This window comes from Eschrichtius robustus, chromosome 2, assembly GCF_028021215.1.
Source record: "Eschrichtius robustus isolate mEscRob2 chromosome 2, mEscRob2.pri, whole genome shotgun sequence".
NCBI classification, from domain to species: domain Eukaryota; kingdom Metazoa; phylum Chordata; class Mammalia; order Artiodactyla; family Eschrichtiidae; genus Eschrichtius; species Eschrichtius robustus.
In genome coordinates this window covers 127,877,574-127,896,698 of record NC_090825.1, presented here as the reverse complement: position 1 = coordinate 127,896,698, position 19,125 = coordinate 127,877,574, and the positions used below count along the sequence as shown (strand labels likewise).

The 19,125-nt window shown below is 46.9% G+C and overlaps 2 protein-coding genes across 3 annotated transcripts in view; one reads left to right on the top strand and one right to left on the bottom strand.

The window, feature by feature from the left end:
• SLC36A1 (solute carrier family 36 member 1) overlaps positions 1–19,125 on the bottom strand; it is a 161,988-nt gene that overhangs the window by 61,437 nt on the left and 81,426 nt on the right. Inside the window, exons 11-12 of one of the 2 annotated variants that reach the window (XM_068536247.1) lie at positions 12,105–12,183; positions 10,483–10,656 (exon numbers count right to left, since the gene is read on the bottom strand). The exons of the other annotated variant lie outside the window; for it this stretch is intronic. Of the exons in view, the coding sequence (XP_068392348.1) occupies positions 12,122–12,183 (62 nt within the window). The 3' untranslated portion in view covers positions 10,483–10,656; positions 12,105–12,121. Of the gene's footprint in view, positions 1–10,482; positions 10,657–12,104; positions 12,184–19,125 lie in introns of those variants that run through there. 2 annotated transcript variants of the gene reach the window in all.
• FAT2 (FAT atypical cadherin 2) overlaps positions 1–19,125 on the top strand; it is a 61,460-nt gene that overhangs the window by 29,494 nt on the left and 12,841 nt on the right. Inside the window, exons 11-18 of the mRNA XM_068536241.1 lie at positions 264–417; positions 2,705–2,938; positions 5,268–5,651; positions 7,793–8,007; positions 8,958–9,095; positions 9,705–9,848; positions 11,482–11,679; positions 15,536–16,346. Coding sequence (XP_068392342.1) covers positions 264–417; positions 2,705–2,938; positions 5,268–5,651; positions 7,793–8,007; positions 8,958–9,095; positions 9,705–9,848; positions 11,482–11,679; positions 15,536–16,346 — 2,278 coding nt within the window. The remainder of the gene's footprint in view (positions 1–263; positions 418–2,704; positions 2,939–5,267; positions 5,652–7,792; positions 8,008–8,957; positions 9,096–9,704; positions 9,849–11,481; positions 11,680–15,535; positions 16,347–19,125) is intronic.

The following is a 19,125-nucleotide window of genomic DNA, read 5'->3' as shown; positions in this document are numbered from 1 at the left end:
TGGTGGAAATTCTCTCTCATTCTTTGCTTTTCTGACTATGTCTCTTGTCATCATTCTCCTTGTTTTTAACCTCTATTTTCCTTGCACGTTCCATCTTATTCTGTTCTCCTCTCTCTCTCTCTCTCTGCTTCTCTCCCCTATCCCCTTCCATCTCTGCTCTCTAATCTCTCTCTCTGCTTCTGTCTCCCTCTCTGTCACTCTGCCTCTCTCTGAATCTCAGTGCATCTCCCATAATCCCCCTCTTCTTTGTCTTCTATCTCCAGCTTCTCTACACTGGCAAAGTCAGTGAAGATGTACCTCTAGGACACTTCATTTTGAAAGTTTCTGCAACAGACTTGGACTCCGATACCAATGCTCAGATCACATATTCACTGCATGGTCCTGGGGCAGATGAATTTAAGCTGGATCCTCACACAGGTAGGTTTCCTGAGCTGCAGGATCAAGCAAAGAACTTATACACTGAATAACCAGTGCCCAGTACCCAGGCTCCTTAGAAAAGACACAGGAATTTACTTATCCATCCATCCATCCGCTCAGCAAACATATATTGGCACTGTGTGTCGAGCATTCACTAGATGCTACGGACATAAACTGATAAGACAAGACCTAGGTCTTTACAATCCAGTGGGAAAGGCAGTCATTGAATCAGTGGTTTGACGTGTGCTAAGAAAAAATGCAGGATGCTAGGGGAGGTTTGACAGTAGGACTTAAATTTGGGATCAGGGTTAAGTAAAACTTCTCTGAGGAAATGTAGCCAGGGGGTAAGGGAGTGGTAGGGATGGATATTCAAGGCAGAAGGAGATTTTATACGAGGACCTTGTTTTGGGAAAGAGCACGCACATCTGAGGAACTGAGAGATAGCCAGAAATTGGTACACAGAACGGGGGGAGGGAGAGAGATCAAAGGATGAGGCCCTCTGAGCAGGGGGGCCAAATCCCACCTTTAGAGCCATTAAAGGATTCAAGCAGGTGAGAGTCATGGTCAAAGACATGATCTCAAGATTGTATGCTGCAGATTGAGATAAAATCTCATCGCATTGTTGCAAGGATCCCAACAAATAAAGTATACAGAAATCTAGCCCAGGTCTGGCACATAATAAGAATTCAGTAGATATGGTTTCCATTGTCAATTATTATCAGTTAGGGGACAAAGCGGAGAGTGGGAAACAGAGAGCCCAGCAGAGCGGACCATGAATACTTGGGAGAGGTTGGCCTGTGAGCATCTGGTGGAGAAGACAGGGTAGAGACTGCTTCCTTTAGAAAAGGAGGGATCCCTGTCCTGCTGCTACAAGGAAGGGTGTGGAGACGGACAGCACAGAAGGCCCAGGTGACAGAGAGCCAGCTGCTGACACTTGACTTGGAATCAGTCGCTCGAAGGATGCCTTGGAGATTCCTGAGCAGGGAGGTGGCAGGTGAGAGCTGGCATCCCAGAAAGCTGTCTGGATAGGAGGAGACAGCATTGGGACTTCCCTGGTGGCGCAGTGGTTAAGAATCCGCCTGCCAATGCAGGTGACATGGGTTCGAGCCCTGGTCCGGGAAGATCCCACATGCCACGGAGCAACTAAGCCCGTGCGCCACAACTACTGAGCCTGCGCTCTAGAGCCCCCAAGCCACAACTACTGAAGCCCACGCGCCTAGAGCCTGTGCTCCACAACAAGAGAAGCCACTGCAGTGAGAAGCCCACGCACCGCAATGAAGAGTAGCCCCCACTTGACGCAACTAGAGAAAGCCCGTGCGCAGCAATGGAGACCCAACACAGCCATAAATAAATAGATAATAAATAAATAAATAAAATAAAATAAATAAAAAGGAGACAGCATTACCCTTTCTGACCCCAGCATGGGCATACTGAGTCACCCCAAGTAGGTGACCTAATCTCTGTTGCTGTTTGTCCAGCTGCAGGATGATCGGTGGGGTCTTAAAAAAAAAAAAACTCGGCGGTTTTTCTGAGTATGGAAATAATACACGCTCATTATTCAAAAATTCAAACCACGTAGGCATGTATTATGTGGAAATTGGAAAGTCTTCATGATAACCAGCCTCTCCCCCAAAGATAAGCACTCTTGGTATATATTCTATCAGACCGGTTTTCCACGCATCCCCCAAATCTCTATGTAGCATACTACTTTGTGACTTGCTTTTTTCTCATAGCAATATCTTGGTGCTATTAACAAGGCAGTACATAAAGCTCTATCATAATTCCTTTTCTGTTGCATAGTATTTTACTATATAGCTAAATGATAATACATTTAACCAGTACCTTTTTGAAAGACACAGGATATTTTCAGTATGTTGCTATTTATAAACAATGCTGCAGAGAATATCTCTATATGTATATTTTATCTTTGGGTTGATTATTCTATAGGATACATTCCTAGAAGTAAAACTGCAGGCCAAAGGATAAACCCATTTTATATGCTGTTAGAAATTGCCTAACTGGCCTTTTAAAATGTTGTGCCTCTTTGTAGCTTGTTGGCGTGGATCTTAAATTGGGGATGTGGTGGTGGAATGCGACTAGGGAGGCGAGCAGGTGTGGGAAGCTACAAGAATGAACCTCTTTGCTAACAATTTGTACACAGGACTGACCCCTTTTCTCTGTGACAGCATACCGTATGGCTGGGTTTGTCTCACATAGACATCGGGAAGTCACATGCTGGGGTCATGGACCCCAGAGAAAACTCACTTGCTGTCCTTTCTCCGGCCAGGGGAGCTGACCACACTCACAGCCTTAGACCGAGAGAAGAAGGATGCGTACAGCCTTGTTGCCAAGGCGACGGATGGAGGCGGCCAATCGTGCCAGGCAGATGTGACCCTTCACGTGGAGGATGTGAATGACAACGCCCCCCGGTTCTTCCCCAGCCACTGTGCTGTGGCGGTCTTCGACAACACCACGGTGAAGACCCCCATTGCAGTGGTATTGGCCCGGGACCCAGACCAAGGTGAGAAAGAAGGATTGGAGGCCATTTGCTTACAGGATCACCCTGGGCGAGGGTTTGGCTTTCTCTGTGTTGCTCTGAGACTGGCAATACCTCACTCCTGAGCCTACAGACACGTACAAGTAGAAAATGTCCACAAACTGCATACCTAAGTTCTAGGTATGAAAGATTTTGGCAATGTTTCAAAGCTGGTATGGGGCATTTGGCAATGTTTCAAAGCTGGTATGGGGCATTTCAGCCTCATTGTTTCTCACTGCCACTTAGACCTGGAGCCCTTTCAATTCCACCATTTAACCTCAAGGACATTTGAATACAAACATTTAATGTGAAATATACCAATCAGAATTATTCAGCTGATTAATTGGCCACAAGAAAGAAACTTAGGGCACAAACTCCATTAAGTCTATTAAATTCTTGGATCAATTTTCTAGTCAATGAAGTGGAATATTTTACATTTTATTTTGCATTTTAATTTTAATGACATTGTTTTCATTAGGGTTAATTCTTTTCCTTTTACTATTTACAAGGCAAACTGGATTCATCCAGGAGTCTTCATTCCATATTATACCAATTATAGCTTCTGACATCATGAAGTGTTTCATTGTGGAGCTCTCTATATCTATAGATATATGTATATATATACATGTTTATATATATATATATATATATATATATATATATATATATATAGACACATATACGTGTGTGTATATATATATACACATCCAATTTTCTTGAATTACATTTTATAATTTAGGTGGGGTAAAAAATACCCTCAGGGTCAAAGTTGCCAGAGGAACATAGGATATGACAATGATGAAGATGATGATGGTGTTAAAAGAGGAATCAAAACACCCTGCTTTGTTTGACACCAACAGAGTAAATTTAAGACTTCTTAGAGGAAGTGAGTTTTAGCTTGGCATTGAGGAAGGTGAGAGATTTTGGAGGAATGCAGGGGTCCTAGGGAGGGCAAATAGCAGTGCAAAGGCATCTAACATCTAAGGCCCTGCAAATGCTCAATTAGCCAGTGCTTGCACACCTCCAGGGACAGGAAGCTCCCTACTTCCTAGGCAGCCCCTTCCTTCCATGGTACCTCAGATAATTATCAAGTGTTACCTTTTTGAAGCAGACATCTGTCAATCACGGTCCTGCCCTCTGCAGCCACACAGATCTCCCAGACCCTCGCCCATGACAGCCCTTCAGAGACTAGGAGGCGGTGACTATCTGCTCCAGCCTCAAGGTTCCCTTTCTGGGTAGAAGGGCCCTAGTTTCTTCAATCTCGTGTTTCCAATCCCACCTCTCTTCTAGGATTCGTCCTGTGGCCTTGCACCAATTAACCATTAACGCTTCAAAGCTGTTATTATTATTCTAACCCAAATATTCCACCTCAATATTCCAAATGTAGCCTGACCAGCACCTCTCTCTCTCTCCAGAAAATTCATACATGGGAGAATGTGCATAGTATGCACATTTATTTCATGTAAATTCAATGAAAGGGCTGTGTGTCCCCACGTGTGTATAAGACTCAATCCCTATAGACTCAGAGCCTGTGCTTTTCCCACTGGGTAAGGCTCTCATGGCTGAGCACTAAATGTTGGTGTTCTTCAGACCCTATGGTCCCTACACGAGCCAACTGCTTCATCTGGTCCACAACCAAAGGAAATAATAGCACCTGAGTCAGAGCTGGAAAAACACTACATGCTTTGATTTACTAAGAACTTTCCGTGGGTGTGTGTTTTTTTGTTTGTTTGTTTTGTTTTATTTTGACATAATTATAGACTCATAGGAAGTTGCAAAAATAGTACTGAGAGGCCCAGCACCCTTCACCCAGCTTCCCCCAAAGGCAGCATCTGCAGTATGATATCAAAGCCAGGAAACTGGCCCTGGGACATTACTGGTAATTGGACTCCAGTCTTATTCAGATTTCACAGTTTCTATATGCTCGCATTTGAATATGTACGCAAACACCACCACAATCAAGATACAGGATTGTTCTATCACAACCAAAGAACTCACTATGGGTGCTTTTGATCTTGCACAATTTTTATTTTGTGAGCTGACACTGGACCCTAACCTCCACATAAACAGCTTCAGATATCCTTAAGGGTTTGCAGAACAACCCTCCCCTTCATAAGAACCTTTCTATGAGGCCTTGAACCCCATCCTAGTCAAGAACTCTCACATGAGAGAGTCTCACTGCTAACAGCCTAAGCATGTTAGCCTTTATGGGGACCCTGCCCGCCAGGCCCTCCTCTGGCTGAAAGCTCTGCAGCAGGCAGGGCCAGAGGAGGGTCCCTCTGTATGAATCATGCGCTCTGTCTGCCCCCCACAGGCACCAATGCCCAGGTGGTTTACTCTCTCACGGACTCTGCCGAAGGCCGCTTTTCCATCGAGGCCACCACGGGCGTGATCCGCCTGGAGAAGCCGCTGCGGGTCAGGCCACAGGCAGCACTGGAGCTCACCGTCCGTGCCTCTGACCTGGGCACCCCAATACCGCTGTCCACGCTGGGCACCGTCACCATCTCCGTGGTGGGCCTGGATGACTACCTGCCCGTGTTCCTGAACACCGAGCACAGCGTGCAGGTGCCCGAGGACGCCCAGCGTGGCACGGAGGTTCTGCGGCTGGCCAGCCTCACTCGCCCGGGTGCCGAGAAGACCAGCTACCGCGTGGTCAGCGGGAACGAGCAGGGGCGGTTCCGCCTGGATGCCCGCACAGGTGAGGAAGCAGCCCCCCTACACACACACACACACACACACACACACACACACACACACACACACACACACACACACACACACACACACACAGAGTCTTGGGGAACACTGGATTCCGCGCATACCATAGTCCCTTCCCAGTATCCTTCAGCCCCTTCTTCACTCTCCATCTCTCCAGGTACCAAGTCCCTTCTTGCAGCATGGGGCCAGCTTATATGGAAACAGCCCTCATTCCACTACATCCCCACCAAAGCCTCTGTTGAGGACTCTCTCCTCCCAGTTTGCAGCTTCACAGTCCTGGCTCACACCCAGCCCCGGGAGGCTGAAGCCACCCTCCATCCTTGGCTGCCGAGGCATGAAGCACTTGCTAGAATCTGGGGCTTAAGCAGCCCAAGGCAAGGCTGCCTGCTTCCCTCCTGAAGCCTTCCCGAAACATCCGGGGACCCCCGAATTTGCCCTTAGTCTCATAAAGAGAGAGAACTAGGAAACCGGCTTTCTTCTATCCTCCTAGCCACAGAAGGATCTAAGTCAGACTCCCAGAATCCCATGGAACGGAGGATTCAGAGGCTGCTCAGGTCAGACCAGGCTCCATGTGGATTCCTCACCATAACACCTCTGCAACGGCACGCTCTACCTCCTAAGGCAGCCGCCTTACTGTTGAGCAGTATTTTTTTAGTTTTTATTACAGAGACTTTAAACATATAAAAAATAGAGGGAACAGTATAATGGACCCCATGTTCCTATCACCCAGCTTCAGTAATTATCAATATTTGTCTAGTCTGGTTTCATCTTTGCCCCCCATATCCACCCACTGCTGAGTTATTTTAAAGCAAATCCCAGACATGATATCATTTGGTTTGTAAATACTTTGGTGTGTATCTCTTTCTAAATGATAAGGACTCCTTGTATAAACACAACCATAATACCATTATCACACCCAAAAGATAATAATTCCTTAATACAGTCCAATACCCAGCCAGACAATTTTTCAGATTATCTCATAAATGTCTTTTAGAAGTTGATTTGCTTGTCAACATCCCCCAAATGTCCACATATTGCATCTGGTTGATAGGCAGTATCTTAAGCCTCTTTTAACCTCTAATGTTTTCCTCTCCCTCTTTATTTCCTGCTGCCATTTATTTAATGAAATATTGGGGTCGTGTGTGAGGCAGGATTTTTAAAATAATTTTGGATTGGCTAATTGTATCTTTATGGTGTCATATAACATATCCCTCTAGCCCCTGTATTTATTATAAATGACATTTGGATCAAAGACCTTGATGCGCTTCAAGCTCAATTTTTTGCCAACAAAGCTTCATAAATGATGCTGGGCTCTCCTTTGCACCACATGAGGAGGCACATAATGGCTGATTGGTTCTTTTTTCTGAGGTCAAGATTGATGGTGGGTTCGGGGGTTGTCAGCCTGATCCATCCAGCTCTTCTTCTAATGGTTTTAACAGCCTTTAATGATAATTTCCCAGACACATTATTTCATTAGGGGCTGCAAAATGGTGATTTTTCTAACCTTATCATTCCTCATTCATTTACTAACTGGAATTATTTTATAAAGAAGAGTTTTCTACCATTAACTATTCAGTTATCCAGGAATGGCAGGATAAATCGTTGTTCTTTTATTTTCCAGTGTTCACAATAATAAATCTCTGCCCTAATAATTTGTTAAACAGCTTTGGGTATTATAAAACTCTATAATCTAAGTTCTGTCATTTACCAGCTGACTGAGCTTGGGCAAGTCACATAGATGTTCGGAGCATCAGCTGACTTACCTAGAAAATGGAAATCACACTTGTTCCTGCTCTATAGGGTTATTAGAGATCTACATGAGATAGAGTCAATATTATAGAATTAAATGAGATTTCAATGAAATTATACATAAATAAATGAGAGAAACACTGCTGTTGAGAATGGTAATAAGGAAAATGAGAGGAGATGGAGGGGAAGGGGGAGGCTATGGGAGAGAGAAAATGAAGAGGGAGGTGAGATGATGGAGGAGGTGATGCAGGAGCTCTGTCTCTCCCAACCCAGTTGAGCTGCTTCTCCTGGGGTTTGGCTCAAGACCCCCTCAGTACTCTGCCTTTGTGGTCCCAACTGCCTCAGTGCTCCCATCACCCCTTGTTTCCTCAGGGATCCTGTACGTCAATAAGAGCCTGGACTTTGAGACAAGCCCCAAGTACTTCCTATCCATCGAGTGCAGCCGGAAGGGCTCCTCCTCCCTCAGTGACATGACCACAATCGTGGTCAATATCACTGATGTCAACGAACACCGGCCCAGATTCTCCCAGGATCTGTACAGCACGAGGGTCTTAGAGAATGCCATCATGGGTGATGTTGTGCTCACGGTAAGGATCTGCAATTTTGCACTTTTGAGGGGCACAGACTCTGGCGTGGGTTCTTATCTCCCCCTCCCCCAGTCATCTATGAACATGGATTATTTTATCAATTAATACACTACAGACTTGACTCTGACTTGTAGCCACTCAACCAAACTCTCTCATGATAAAATTTCTCAGAGCCACATTTAATAAGAACTAGATCAGGTACAGAAAGAATGGGGCCTGGGAGAGGCCCCAGAGGATGGCCCGACGGACACTGAGTGTCAGCGTGGGAGGGGAGGAAGAGAGGGGACACCAAACAACACCTCTTTGCATTTAAACATGTAATTGCTCCCCACTTCATGGAGTGAAACCAAACTCTGTATGTCCACATTCGAGGTTCTCATCTCCTTCCACCCCCTGACATGCACCCTATGCTCCAACCACACAGGAAGAGGTACCTTTCCCCAAACATCCTCTGTACTTTCATACCTCTGGGCTCATATTGTTTCTTTTGCCTGGAATGCTGGCTCCACTCCCAGAAGCCTTCAAGTCTTCATGAATCCTCTTCTAATTTCCCCAGGTGAAATTTATTCACCATAAAGTTGATCATACTTTGCCCCAAATTAGACTTGTCCATAAAATTAGACATTAAGCTTCCTGAGGGCTTATTCATTTTGGCACATTCCTCAACTCCTAGCACAGGACCCTAGCACCCTGTCAGTTATGAGTGAATGAGTGAATGAATGAATGAATGAATGGATAGATAAATGAATGAACCATGCATGCTGACATCCATACTAGGATGTAAATGAGGAGATTCCCTTGGCAAGGACGACTATGGTCCAGGGATTGCCAGCCCAAGGGCAGTCTATGGGGCAGGGACACATCTGTGCCCCCTACACTCCCAGGCGCCAAGATTCCTTTCTGTTCCTTCTTGTCTCTCCAATCACAACTGTCACCCACCTCTACTGCAGGTGTCAGCGACTGACGAAGATGGACCCCTAAATAGTGCCATCACCTACAGCCTCATAGGAGGGAACCAGCTTGGGCACTTTGCCATCCACCCCAAGAAAGGGGAGCTACAGGTGGCCAAGGCCCTGGATTGGGAACAGGTGAGTCATGTGGGAGGGGCCCAATCTGAGCTTATCAGAGCAGAATATAGCCCTGCTGCATGTCCAGAGGGTGAACTGCGTTCAACACCCCATCCTGACACTTCTCCAGACCTGCCCTCAGGGTCTTCCACTCCTTTTCTCTGTGGGTCCCCTGTGACCTGTGAGGCCAGCAGCAGAAGAGGGGCTGAGTAACCTTTAACCTTCCTGAAAGAGCTCAGGCCAGCTTCTCACTATTAACCAGGGATCATTAGATCATTACAACAAGTTATCACTTATTGAGCACCTGCTCTGTGCCAGGAACTTTGCTAAGTGATGTACATACATTACACCATTTGGTCCTTAAAGTTATCCTAGGAGGTAGGTCCTGATACCGTCCTCACATAAGTTTAGTCACTTTCCCAAAGTCTCACAGCTAGTAAATGGTTAAACTGGAAGTCAAACCTACTTCTGCCTGACTACAGAACCTGAGCCCTAAAATGCTATGGGAGAGTAATGGGGGCAGGCATAGGGGAGTGTCTCCATCTTATTTTTCTAAAAACATTAGTCATGAATCAGGGGGCAGAACTGAGTGGTCTTGTTGCTAACTCTCCCCTGGGCATCTTGCTGTAGATTTGTAGCTACTCCCTGAGGCTCCGAGCCACAGACAGTGGGAAGCCCCCACTGCATGAGGACACAGACATCGCTATCCAAGTGGCTGATGTCAATGACAACCCACCAAGATTCTTCCAGCTCAACTACAGCACTTCCATCCAGGTATGCTCAAGCTTCCCAAAGCATCGTAAATCCATCTTCCCTTCACTTCCCTCCTAGTGGAGGGCACTCACCACCAATACCAGTCCACCCAAACAGTGACTGTGACCTTGCATTGATATCCCTAATGGCAACACGGTCTGCTGAAGGGGATTATGGATTACACAATTAAAAATTATCAGGCACTGTGCTAGGCAGGTCCACATCCATTATCTCATAGGGGACTTACACAGCCATATGGAAGTAGACAGTACCCATTTTATAGATTTTTTAAAATGGAGGTATAGAAATGTGCCACAGTCAAAATGTGGCAAATTTGGGATTTGAACCCAGAAGATCTTCCAGATCCCAATCTATTTCCACCATACTAATGGTTTGTGAATGGGATTTGGAGAGAGTCTTAAGATTCCGTGGGGAATTGTGACCACAAGGGGTGAGGGAGGTGAGGAAGTAGGTAAGAGGACAGAGTTCTGTGTCCCACTATGCATCAACCAGGGTCACCCCACTTACACCTGTTTTGTATCATGAGTATGAGTTAGGATGCTTTGGCTGCAAATAACAGATCACCTGACTAAAAGCTTATCAAATAATAAGGCCTTATTATTTCACATAACAGAAGGTCTGCTAGTGGGAAATTCTATTCCAGAATTGGTTATTTCAGCAGGAAACTGATATCACAACTTTGGGTTACCTTCTTCAAAATTCCTGTACCTTCTTCCTCATGGTAACAAAATGGCTGCTGCAGCTCCAGCATCACATCCTTGCTAAACCATCTTCAAAGGCAAACAGATGGGGACTTCTTTTGCAGAATCTGTTTTTATCAAAGAAGAAGACTTTTCAGAACCCCCGCCTGGTAGACTCCTCCAATGATCAGAACTGGATTACGTGATCACCCTTAAATCCAAAAACTGGCACAGGGACTCAGATTATTGTAACTGACTTAAACCAATCATAGTCCATCTCCTCTTAGGAGGGGTATATCTTTGCTGAGGATATTGCCACCCAACACCTGAACAAAAGTCGGGTTTTGTAAGAAAGGAAGGAAAGAATGCCTGTTGGATAGGCAACTACCAGTTTCTGCTCATAAGATACTGTTTGTAGATAAGGTTATGATGCTAAAAAAAGACAGTTAACAACCACTGTGTTACAGCATACTGAATCCCCGTGTTATAGAACAATGACTGGAACAATATCCAGGGGATCCATTTTTCTCTGTTAATTCCTAATCATCTTTGAATCTTCTCATTGGCCCTCTAATCAGAAAACCATTTATAGGTTTTCAATGGACCCTATGAATCACAAAATTCCCACATGGACCCCAGGCACTAATTTATATACATGAGTCATCAGCTATGTGACTTCGGCAAGTCACTTCTATAGGATAAAGGGACTCTAAAGACCCTTCCAGCCCCAATGGGCTTTGTTTCTAAAAAGCAGCACTGCCCTCAGGAAGCTCAAAAGTCAACAACTAATTCACAGATGGGCAGAATGAATGAATGACATCTCAAGATGCAGACATGACCTGGGAGCAGCCAGAGTGCTGAGCACTCATCCCAGAGAAGGGGACCCAGAAAGACGTGAAAGAAAGGAGTGGGACTCATTTTGCTCTTTGATTTCCTGTCTCTCTTGGTCTCAGGAAAACTCCCCCATCGGCAGCAAAGTCCTGCAACTGATCCTGAGTGACCCGGACTCCCCAGAGAATGGTCCCCCCTACTCATTCCGAATCACCAAGGGGAACAATGGCTCTGCCTTCCGAGTGACCCCGGACGGATGGCTGGTGACCACTGCAGGCCTGAGCAAGAAAGTCCAGGAATGGTATCAGCTTCAGATCGAGGTGAGAGCTGTGTTGGGCCACTGGTGGTGACCATGGGGACAGAAAGTGTGCAGACAAAAGCACCACCAGTGCTTCTCTTATTAGAAAAAACAATATACAGAACCCTTCCTTTGTGCCAGGCACTGGCCTAAGTGCTTCACGGGCATCACTGCATTAAATCCCCACAACATGCTTTACGGTGAGTACAGTTATCACCCCCAGTTTCCAAATGTGGTAAGTGAGGTACCCAGAGGTTAAGTTACTGGCTGAAAGTAATGCTACTAATAAGTGGTAGAGCTGGGCTGCTTCAAACCCAAGCGCTCTGACTCCAAGCTCTTAATTCCTCCCCTGCTCCCAGGCAGAACAAAAACTCCCTCACCCTGGCTCTAACTCCTTAAGTTTGGCCAGGACAGCTCTCTGAACTTCAAGTCTTTTTAAAGACCTACCTCGAGAATTGGTGTTGTTATCGAACCAGGTTCAGTTTGTCCAACCGCGCTGCAAACTGAAATGCTGAGATGCCGAAGTCTGCAGTAAAGAGAGGGTTTATTAGCAAGGCAGCCAAGCAAGGAGATAGGAGAACAAGTCTCAGAACCGCCTTCCAAAAGGCAAGGGGCTTGGGGCATTTATGGAATAAAAAATAAAGGAGCAGAGCAGTCTGAGGCGTGGGAAGCATGGGGAGCAGGGGGAAAGGTGACTGGAAAAAGGTGCAGTAATCATAGTTCTGCCGCAGGTGTAACTAAGCTACAGGCCTCTGCACGTTCAAAAATGGAGGCAGTTAGCACTATCTGAGGGTTTTCTGCCCTCTGATGTCAAGGTCGCCAAGCAGAACCTTGGGCATGCCCAGTTAAAGGGTCGGCGGTCCTACCCAGTCTTAACCAGCTCAACTCCAACTAGTCACGGTTGACTCCAAGTCCTGGAAAATAACTCTGGCAAACATCTTATTGCTTAGGATATGTGCAGATGCAAGCCTTTAAATGACCTTGTTTAGTGAAGGCAGGTGAAATGAATTTGACTAATCCATGGATCCACTAATCCATGATTACCCACAGTTTCAGTGCAGAGGTCAAATGAGAGAACATATACATACATGGAGGGGATTATAGTGATATTATTATGGGTTGTATGAGAACTGCCCAAGGAAAAGTGGCCAAGATGGTGATCAAACATTTCTCCCTCATTTCATTCCCCCAAATCCCTTTCCTAAATCTCAAATCTAGTGGATCCTACTATTCTGTGAACTTCTCTGGGCTCACGATGACGTAGTCATCCATTCAGCCAGCCAAGCAGCGAGCCAAGCAGCCAGCCAGCCATTCGTCATTCAACAAACGTTTATAAGTACTTATCATATACTTAACATTTATGAGTACTTATCATATGCCACATGAGTACTTATCATATGGCATGCTAGCTGCTAGTAATATAGCAGGGGAAAAAAGGGGATGATCCCCATCCCCGTGGGCTTTTGATTCTAATTATGGAGATAAGCAATAAACAGATGAAGAAAGTGACAGGAGGCTCATAAGGCACAAGAGAGACACTTTCAGAGGGTGGCAACCCTTGTGAGGAGGGGGCATTTGAGCTGAGATCTGAGGAGCTGGCCATGTGGAAAGTGGGCAGGAGAGCATCACAGGCAGGAAGAGCTAGATGAGACCAAGTCCCAGGGTGGGAAAGAGCTTGAAGTGACCTGAGGTGTTGCCACGTGGTCAGTGCATGGTGAGCATTGGTGGGAATGAAGTTGAAGAGATGGGTTGGGTGGATCATGGGGGTCTCATAGCTTGGATGACCATGTTATTTGAGGCCCAAACTGTGATATTCTTGAGAGTGAGAGAGGCACTAAAAATAGTTAATTGGTGATAAGTGATCCACAAAGGTGAAAATCAAGACTGTCCTGGGCTAACCAGGAAGTAGAGTCATCCTAATGATAAGCCTTGATAATACGTTTAGATTCTAATCCAAGTGCAGTGAGAAGTGATTGAAGGGTTTCAAACAGAGAAGTGACCCTTCTTGTGTCTCAGGAGGCTTGTTTTTGAAGCTCTAGAGAAAGTCAGTTGAAGGGGGCAGGAGCGGTTGAGGGAGACCAGTGAGAATTCATCTAAGCTGGAGGTAGTGGTGATGAGATCTTGAGGTGATGGTGAAGATGAACAAGTGGACATATCTGTGACAGGTTTTGCTTGGAAATAAATGGGAGTCGGTGGTGGATTGGATATGAGGAGAGAGAGAAAAGAGAAGAATCAGGACCACTCCCAGGTTCCTGGCTCCAGTAAAGTCTGGATGGTAGGGCCATTTATGAGACTGGAAGGACTTGGGGTGGGGGAGAGACAGGTTTATGGGGTAAAATGAGGGCTCTGCTTAGCATATGTTACCTTTCAGGTGTCCATGAAATATCTAAGTAGAGGTGTCCAATAGGCAGCTGGGAATGGGAGTCTGCAGCTCAGAGGACAGGTGTGGGCTAATGTAGAGGGTCCTCAAAGCCAAGGGCATGGGTGTGATTGTCTAGGGAGGCAACAGCTTCCTGACCTCTGTGTACTGGCCCAGACAATCACTCAGTAACTATTGGCATCATCACTCTCTCTTGCATTTGTCCTGTATTTCTGCTTCCGTTCACTGGGAGGCACTATAGGCCAGCAAAGAAACAGGCTATGAACACAAGAAGAAGTTCAGATTCTGCTCTGGCCTTACCTGCTGTATGACCTGGGCACATCACTTCACCTCTTTGAGACTCAGTTATATCTTTTGTAAAATAGGACACTTCAGGGTACTTACCTCATAAGAAAGATAAACTATGATCATGCATTTAAAGCATTCAAAAGTGACTGGCACACAGTTTGTACTCAGTTAATATTAGTTATATATTATTCTTAGTAGTAATATTATTACTGTTGCTATTTATATCTCATCAGTGTTATGCACAATTCCCAGCAGCAGGTGTAATATTGCACCTTTCTCCCGCACTCAAAGCGAATCCACATGAACAAGATATTACCGTAGGGAAAACTGTGAAGACCCTGCTGACAGCTGAGAAAGTGATAACGTTACTGAGGAGAGGAAGGAAAGCTTCCTCCTTGCTAAGTCCAGACAGAAAGTTGCAGAGATGCTTGGTGAAATGTGCAAGGGAAAGGCATTTCTAATTTACAATCTTTCCTTGCTTAAGTGAGGTCACGTTGATTCAAACCTGCAGTGGCTTTTCGGGCCTGACTTAAATCCAACCTCGTGCTCCTCAGCCCATCAGCGACGGCCTGGGCTTCCCTCTCTACTCACCTCTGGCCCTCGGCCCTGCCCGCTCCTCCAGCAGCAGTGGTCCCTTCCTGCTGTGTTGAGCATTCTTTCCCACTAGAGGGCCTGACGCTTGCTGTTCCCTGTCTGTCACCTCTTCTCCGCACCTCTCTTTTCTCCTGATCATAGCAGAGGGCCTGGCCCATACAAGGCGCTCAATAAATATTTGTTGGCTGAGCTGAAGAAGACATGCCTACCCCGACACCGACCCCAGTCACATAGTAAAGAGGAGTAAGAGAACTTCCTTAGGCTGACAGGGGCCATGAAGGATGTACCCTAGAATCACTAGGAGACCTTTGATGACCCTCCTAAGGAAAGAGACAGAATGAGAGAAGCTCAAGAGGTAGGAGGCCGCGTGTGGCTGGAGAGGCTTAGGACGGGCTCAGAGAAGTGTCAGATGGAAGGTGGAGTTAAGTTTTACCACCCACACCGGGGATGTGGGATGTAACTCCCTCCACAGAGCCCTCAGCGCTTTTGGAGTTAACGATTTTCCCTTTCAAATGCGACAACACGCTGAGCCTGCCCTGGGGCAGAGGGACGTGGCTCCCGGGGAGGCCCCGACAGCCACGGTCCTATGGTAATTCAGTGCCCCCTTCGCCCACAGGTGTCAGACAGCGGCACCCCGCCCCTCTCATCTTCCACGTCGGTCAGGGTCCACGTCAGGGAGCAGAGCCACTACCCACCCTCCGCCCTCCCACTGGAGATCTTCATCACCATCGGGGAGGAGGAGTTCCAGGGCGGCATGGTGGGCAAAATCCACGCCACAGACCGAGACCCACAGGACACGCTGACCTACAGCCTGGCAGGAGAGGAGAGCCTGGGCAGGCGCTTCACAGTGGGCACGTCTGATGGCAAGATCATCGCCACCCAGGGGCTGCCTCGGGGCCGCTACACGTTCAACGTCATGGTCAGCGATGGGACCTTCTCCACCACTGCCGGGGTCCACGTCCACGTGTGGCATGTGGGGCGGGAGGCTCTGCAGCAGACCGTGTGGATGGGCTTCCACCAGCTCACACCGGAGGAGCTGGTGAGTGACCACTGGAGGAACCTGCAGAGGTTCCTCAGCAACAGGCTGGACATCAAACGAGCCAACATCCACCTGGCCAGCCTGCAGCCTGCAGAGGCCATGGCTGGGGTGGACGTACTCCTGGTCTTTGAGGGGCATTCGGGGACCTTCTCCAAGCTCCAGGAGCTGGCATCCATCATCACTCACTCAGCCAAGGAGATGGAACACTCGGTGGGAATTCAGATGAGGTCAGCCATGGCTGTGGTGCCCTGCCAGGGGCCAACCTGCCAGGGACAAATCTGCCAAGAGACCGTGCACCTGGACCCCAGGGTTGGGCCCACGTACAGCACAGCCAGGCTCAGCATCCTGACCCCGCGGCACCGCCTGGAGAGGAACTGCTCCTGTAACGGTGAGAAATGGGACTTCCCCAGGACAACCAGCGCTGATGGCCCAGCCAGACTGACTCCGGGGATGGAGATCCCAGCAGGGGGCTCTCCGGGGTAGTTAGAGGGACATTTCAACAGGGTTAAAGAGCAGGGACCACCACGAGACAGGTGCGGCCTCACAAAATCTAGTCATGGAATAGCACCCTAGCTCTGGTCACTTTTTGGAACTTTGAAAATAATGGTAAGAATTCAAGAGGCAGTTCAGCATCACAGCTGAAAGCATAGACTCTGGCATCAAGTTGCCTGGGTTCAAATCCCAGCTATGCCACTAGCTAGCCAGGTGACCTTAGGAAAATTATTTAACCTCTCTGTGCCTTTGCACTGTTGTAGGGATTAAATGAGAATTAAATATCAAGTGCTTGCTTAGAAAAGCGCCTGACCTATAGAAGGTGGTCAGTTAACCCGAGTTACTAGCACTACTACTATTATTACTATAGCCTGATAGTTTTAACCTCAACGTTTAGACTGAGCAGCTCAGGTTCAAACCCCAGCTCTGTCATTTACGAGCTGTGTAACTTTGGGTGGATTACTAAAACCCTCTGAGCTTTTTCCTCATCTTTGAAATAATGAAGATAGTATCATCTGCCTCCTTGAGTTGGTTTGGGGAGTAAATTACTTCATGGATATGAAAGCATTTTAACCCCTTAGCTGTCTCACACTAAGCACCCCATCAGTGGTGGCTGCCATTCACACGGTGGGAGTTGTGGCTATAAGGACTCTGCTATGTGCCAGTCTCTGTGTGTATGTTACCTAAACTCATCACCACAACCTTAGGAAGCAGGATCATTAGCTCCATCTACAGTTGAAACAGGTATGGGGATTGTATGGGTTTGCTTGAAACTGTACAGCCTCCAGTGAAGGGCTGGTTATTCAAATACCTGTGTCCCACTCTAAAGCCTGAGCTCTTCGCCAAACTCTTTGGGAACTTGGTGTTCTGACAGGACTTACCCCAGTCCCCCTGGCATTAGGACCAATGCCCTGGATCAGCTCAGGTGCATTTGCAAAAGGGGAATGACATCACCCCCGCCCCCTTGCCCCCTGCCTGGCCTGGCCTAGGGGTCCATCCAGATTGCATTAGGGAAATTCTAGGAAGATTTCTGGACTTTCTCCAGGGCCCTCTGGATTTAGGCTAGGTGAGCTACTCTAGGGGTATGGGGTGGGCTGGGGCGGCAGGTGTTCCCTTCTTGTGTCTCTTACCCTGGAGTGGGCTGCAGGGAAAGCTGTGATGGCTGAAGGTTCTCTCTTGACCCCCTGGCATCAGATAGCAGAGGTTCTAAAATTCAAGATTATGCAAAATCACCTGGGGAGCATGTTTATAAAGTGACCTGCTCCTGGCTGTCACCTCCGGAGTTTTTTATTTAGAAGGTCTTGGGTGACGCCTGGAATTGGCATTTTTAGCCAGCACCTCAAGCATTTCTGAAGCAGGTGGGCCAAGGGCTGCACTTTGAGAAATACTAGGTAGGCTGGCTCACCTAACACCAGAATCACTTGGAAAGAAGTTTGGTTTCTGTTTGTTTGTTTGAACATTTTAGTGAAACAGGACATACAGAAAGATCCATGTATCATAAGTGTACAGCTCAACAAGTGTTCACAAATCAAATACACCGGCGTAACGAGCCTAGATCAAGGTAATCACCTAGATCAAGGACCAGAATATGATCAGCATCTCAGAAACCTCCCTTGGGCTCTCTTCCAGTTGCTACACCCATCATGGGGCGATTTTTAAAATACAGATACCCAAGTGCCACCAGAACTACAGAATCTTACTCACTAAGGGTAGAGACTAGCTTTCTGTATTTTAAAAGACTCTTCAGCTGATGCTGATACTCAGCCAGGTTTGGGGATTCTTGATCTAGATCATCTGCAATATCCCATCCAACAATGACCTACCGGAATGGAATTGCCAGCATCAGAGCGTTTTAGACGTACGATATGACAGCATCTTAGGATCTTGTAATCCCATGGGCCTCACTTTCTGGTTCTTCCTCCTCCTTTTGGCCTGTGTTCCCTCTCTTCAACAATCCTCTTCCCTAGGAATCTGGAGCCTGTACTGCTCACCCCTTCTCCTGACAACTGATAAGCTTATTCACACTGAGGTTTTAGGGATTTAATAACTAAACTCGCTTCTGAGGAGGGTGGATTTAAAAAAAAAAAAAATCTGGGGTGGGCATGGCTTAATATAACACAGCATGTCCCAAAGGAGTTTCCACAGAATGCTATTTCCAAGGGCTAAGGGTACGTAGTCCACACTAGAGGGTCCCGTGGTCAAATAAGCTTGAACAACTCAAGTTTAGGTGAAGTCTCAGACTCCTCACTGTGCAATTCTGCATTAGCAATTGCTATGGAGGATGGAGCATATGGAAGTTCTGGCCACACAATTTATCACTACCTTCTTCCTTTACCACAGAAGTCTCTCGACTTCTCAGCAGCATTTTGTGTGGGAAGTGCTTACCCAAATGATTACACTCCTGATGATGAAGAAGATGTCTTGAGGCAAAAAGCCCTCGTGGTGTCCCTGAAATCACACATATATGCAAAATCCTCTCCAACTCGACCTCCTTCTTCCCCAAGTGATGTCAGAAATCACATGGAAAATATGGAGGATAGAAGTTTTGACTTCTGCACACTTGACTGATGACCTTTCTGGCTTGATTCTTGCTTTCTTAATGGTTTGAGTTCATAGTTTCTGATCCAGGCCAGGACCCAAGGCGAGGGTCCCTGGGGCCAGAGGAAGGTGTGCCG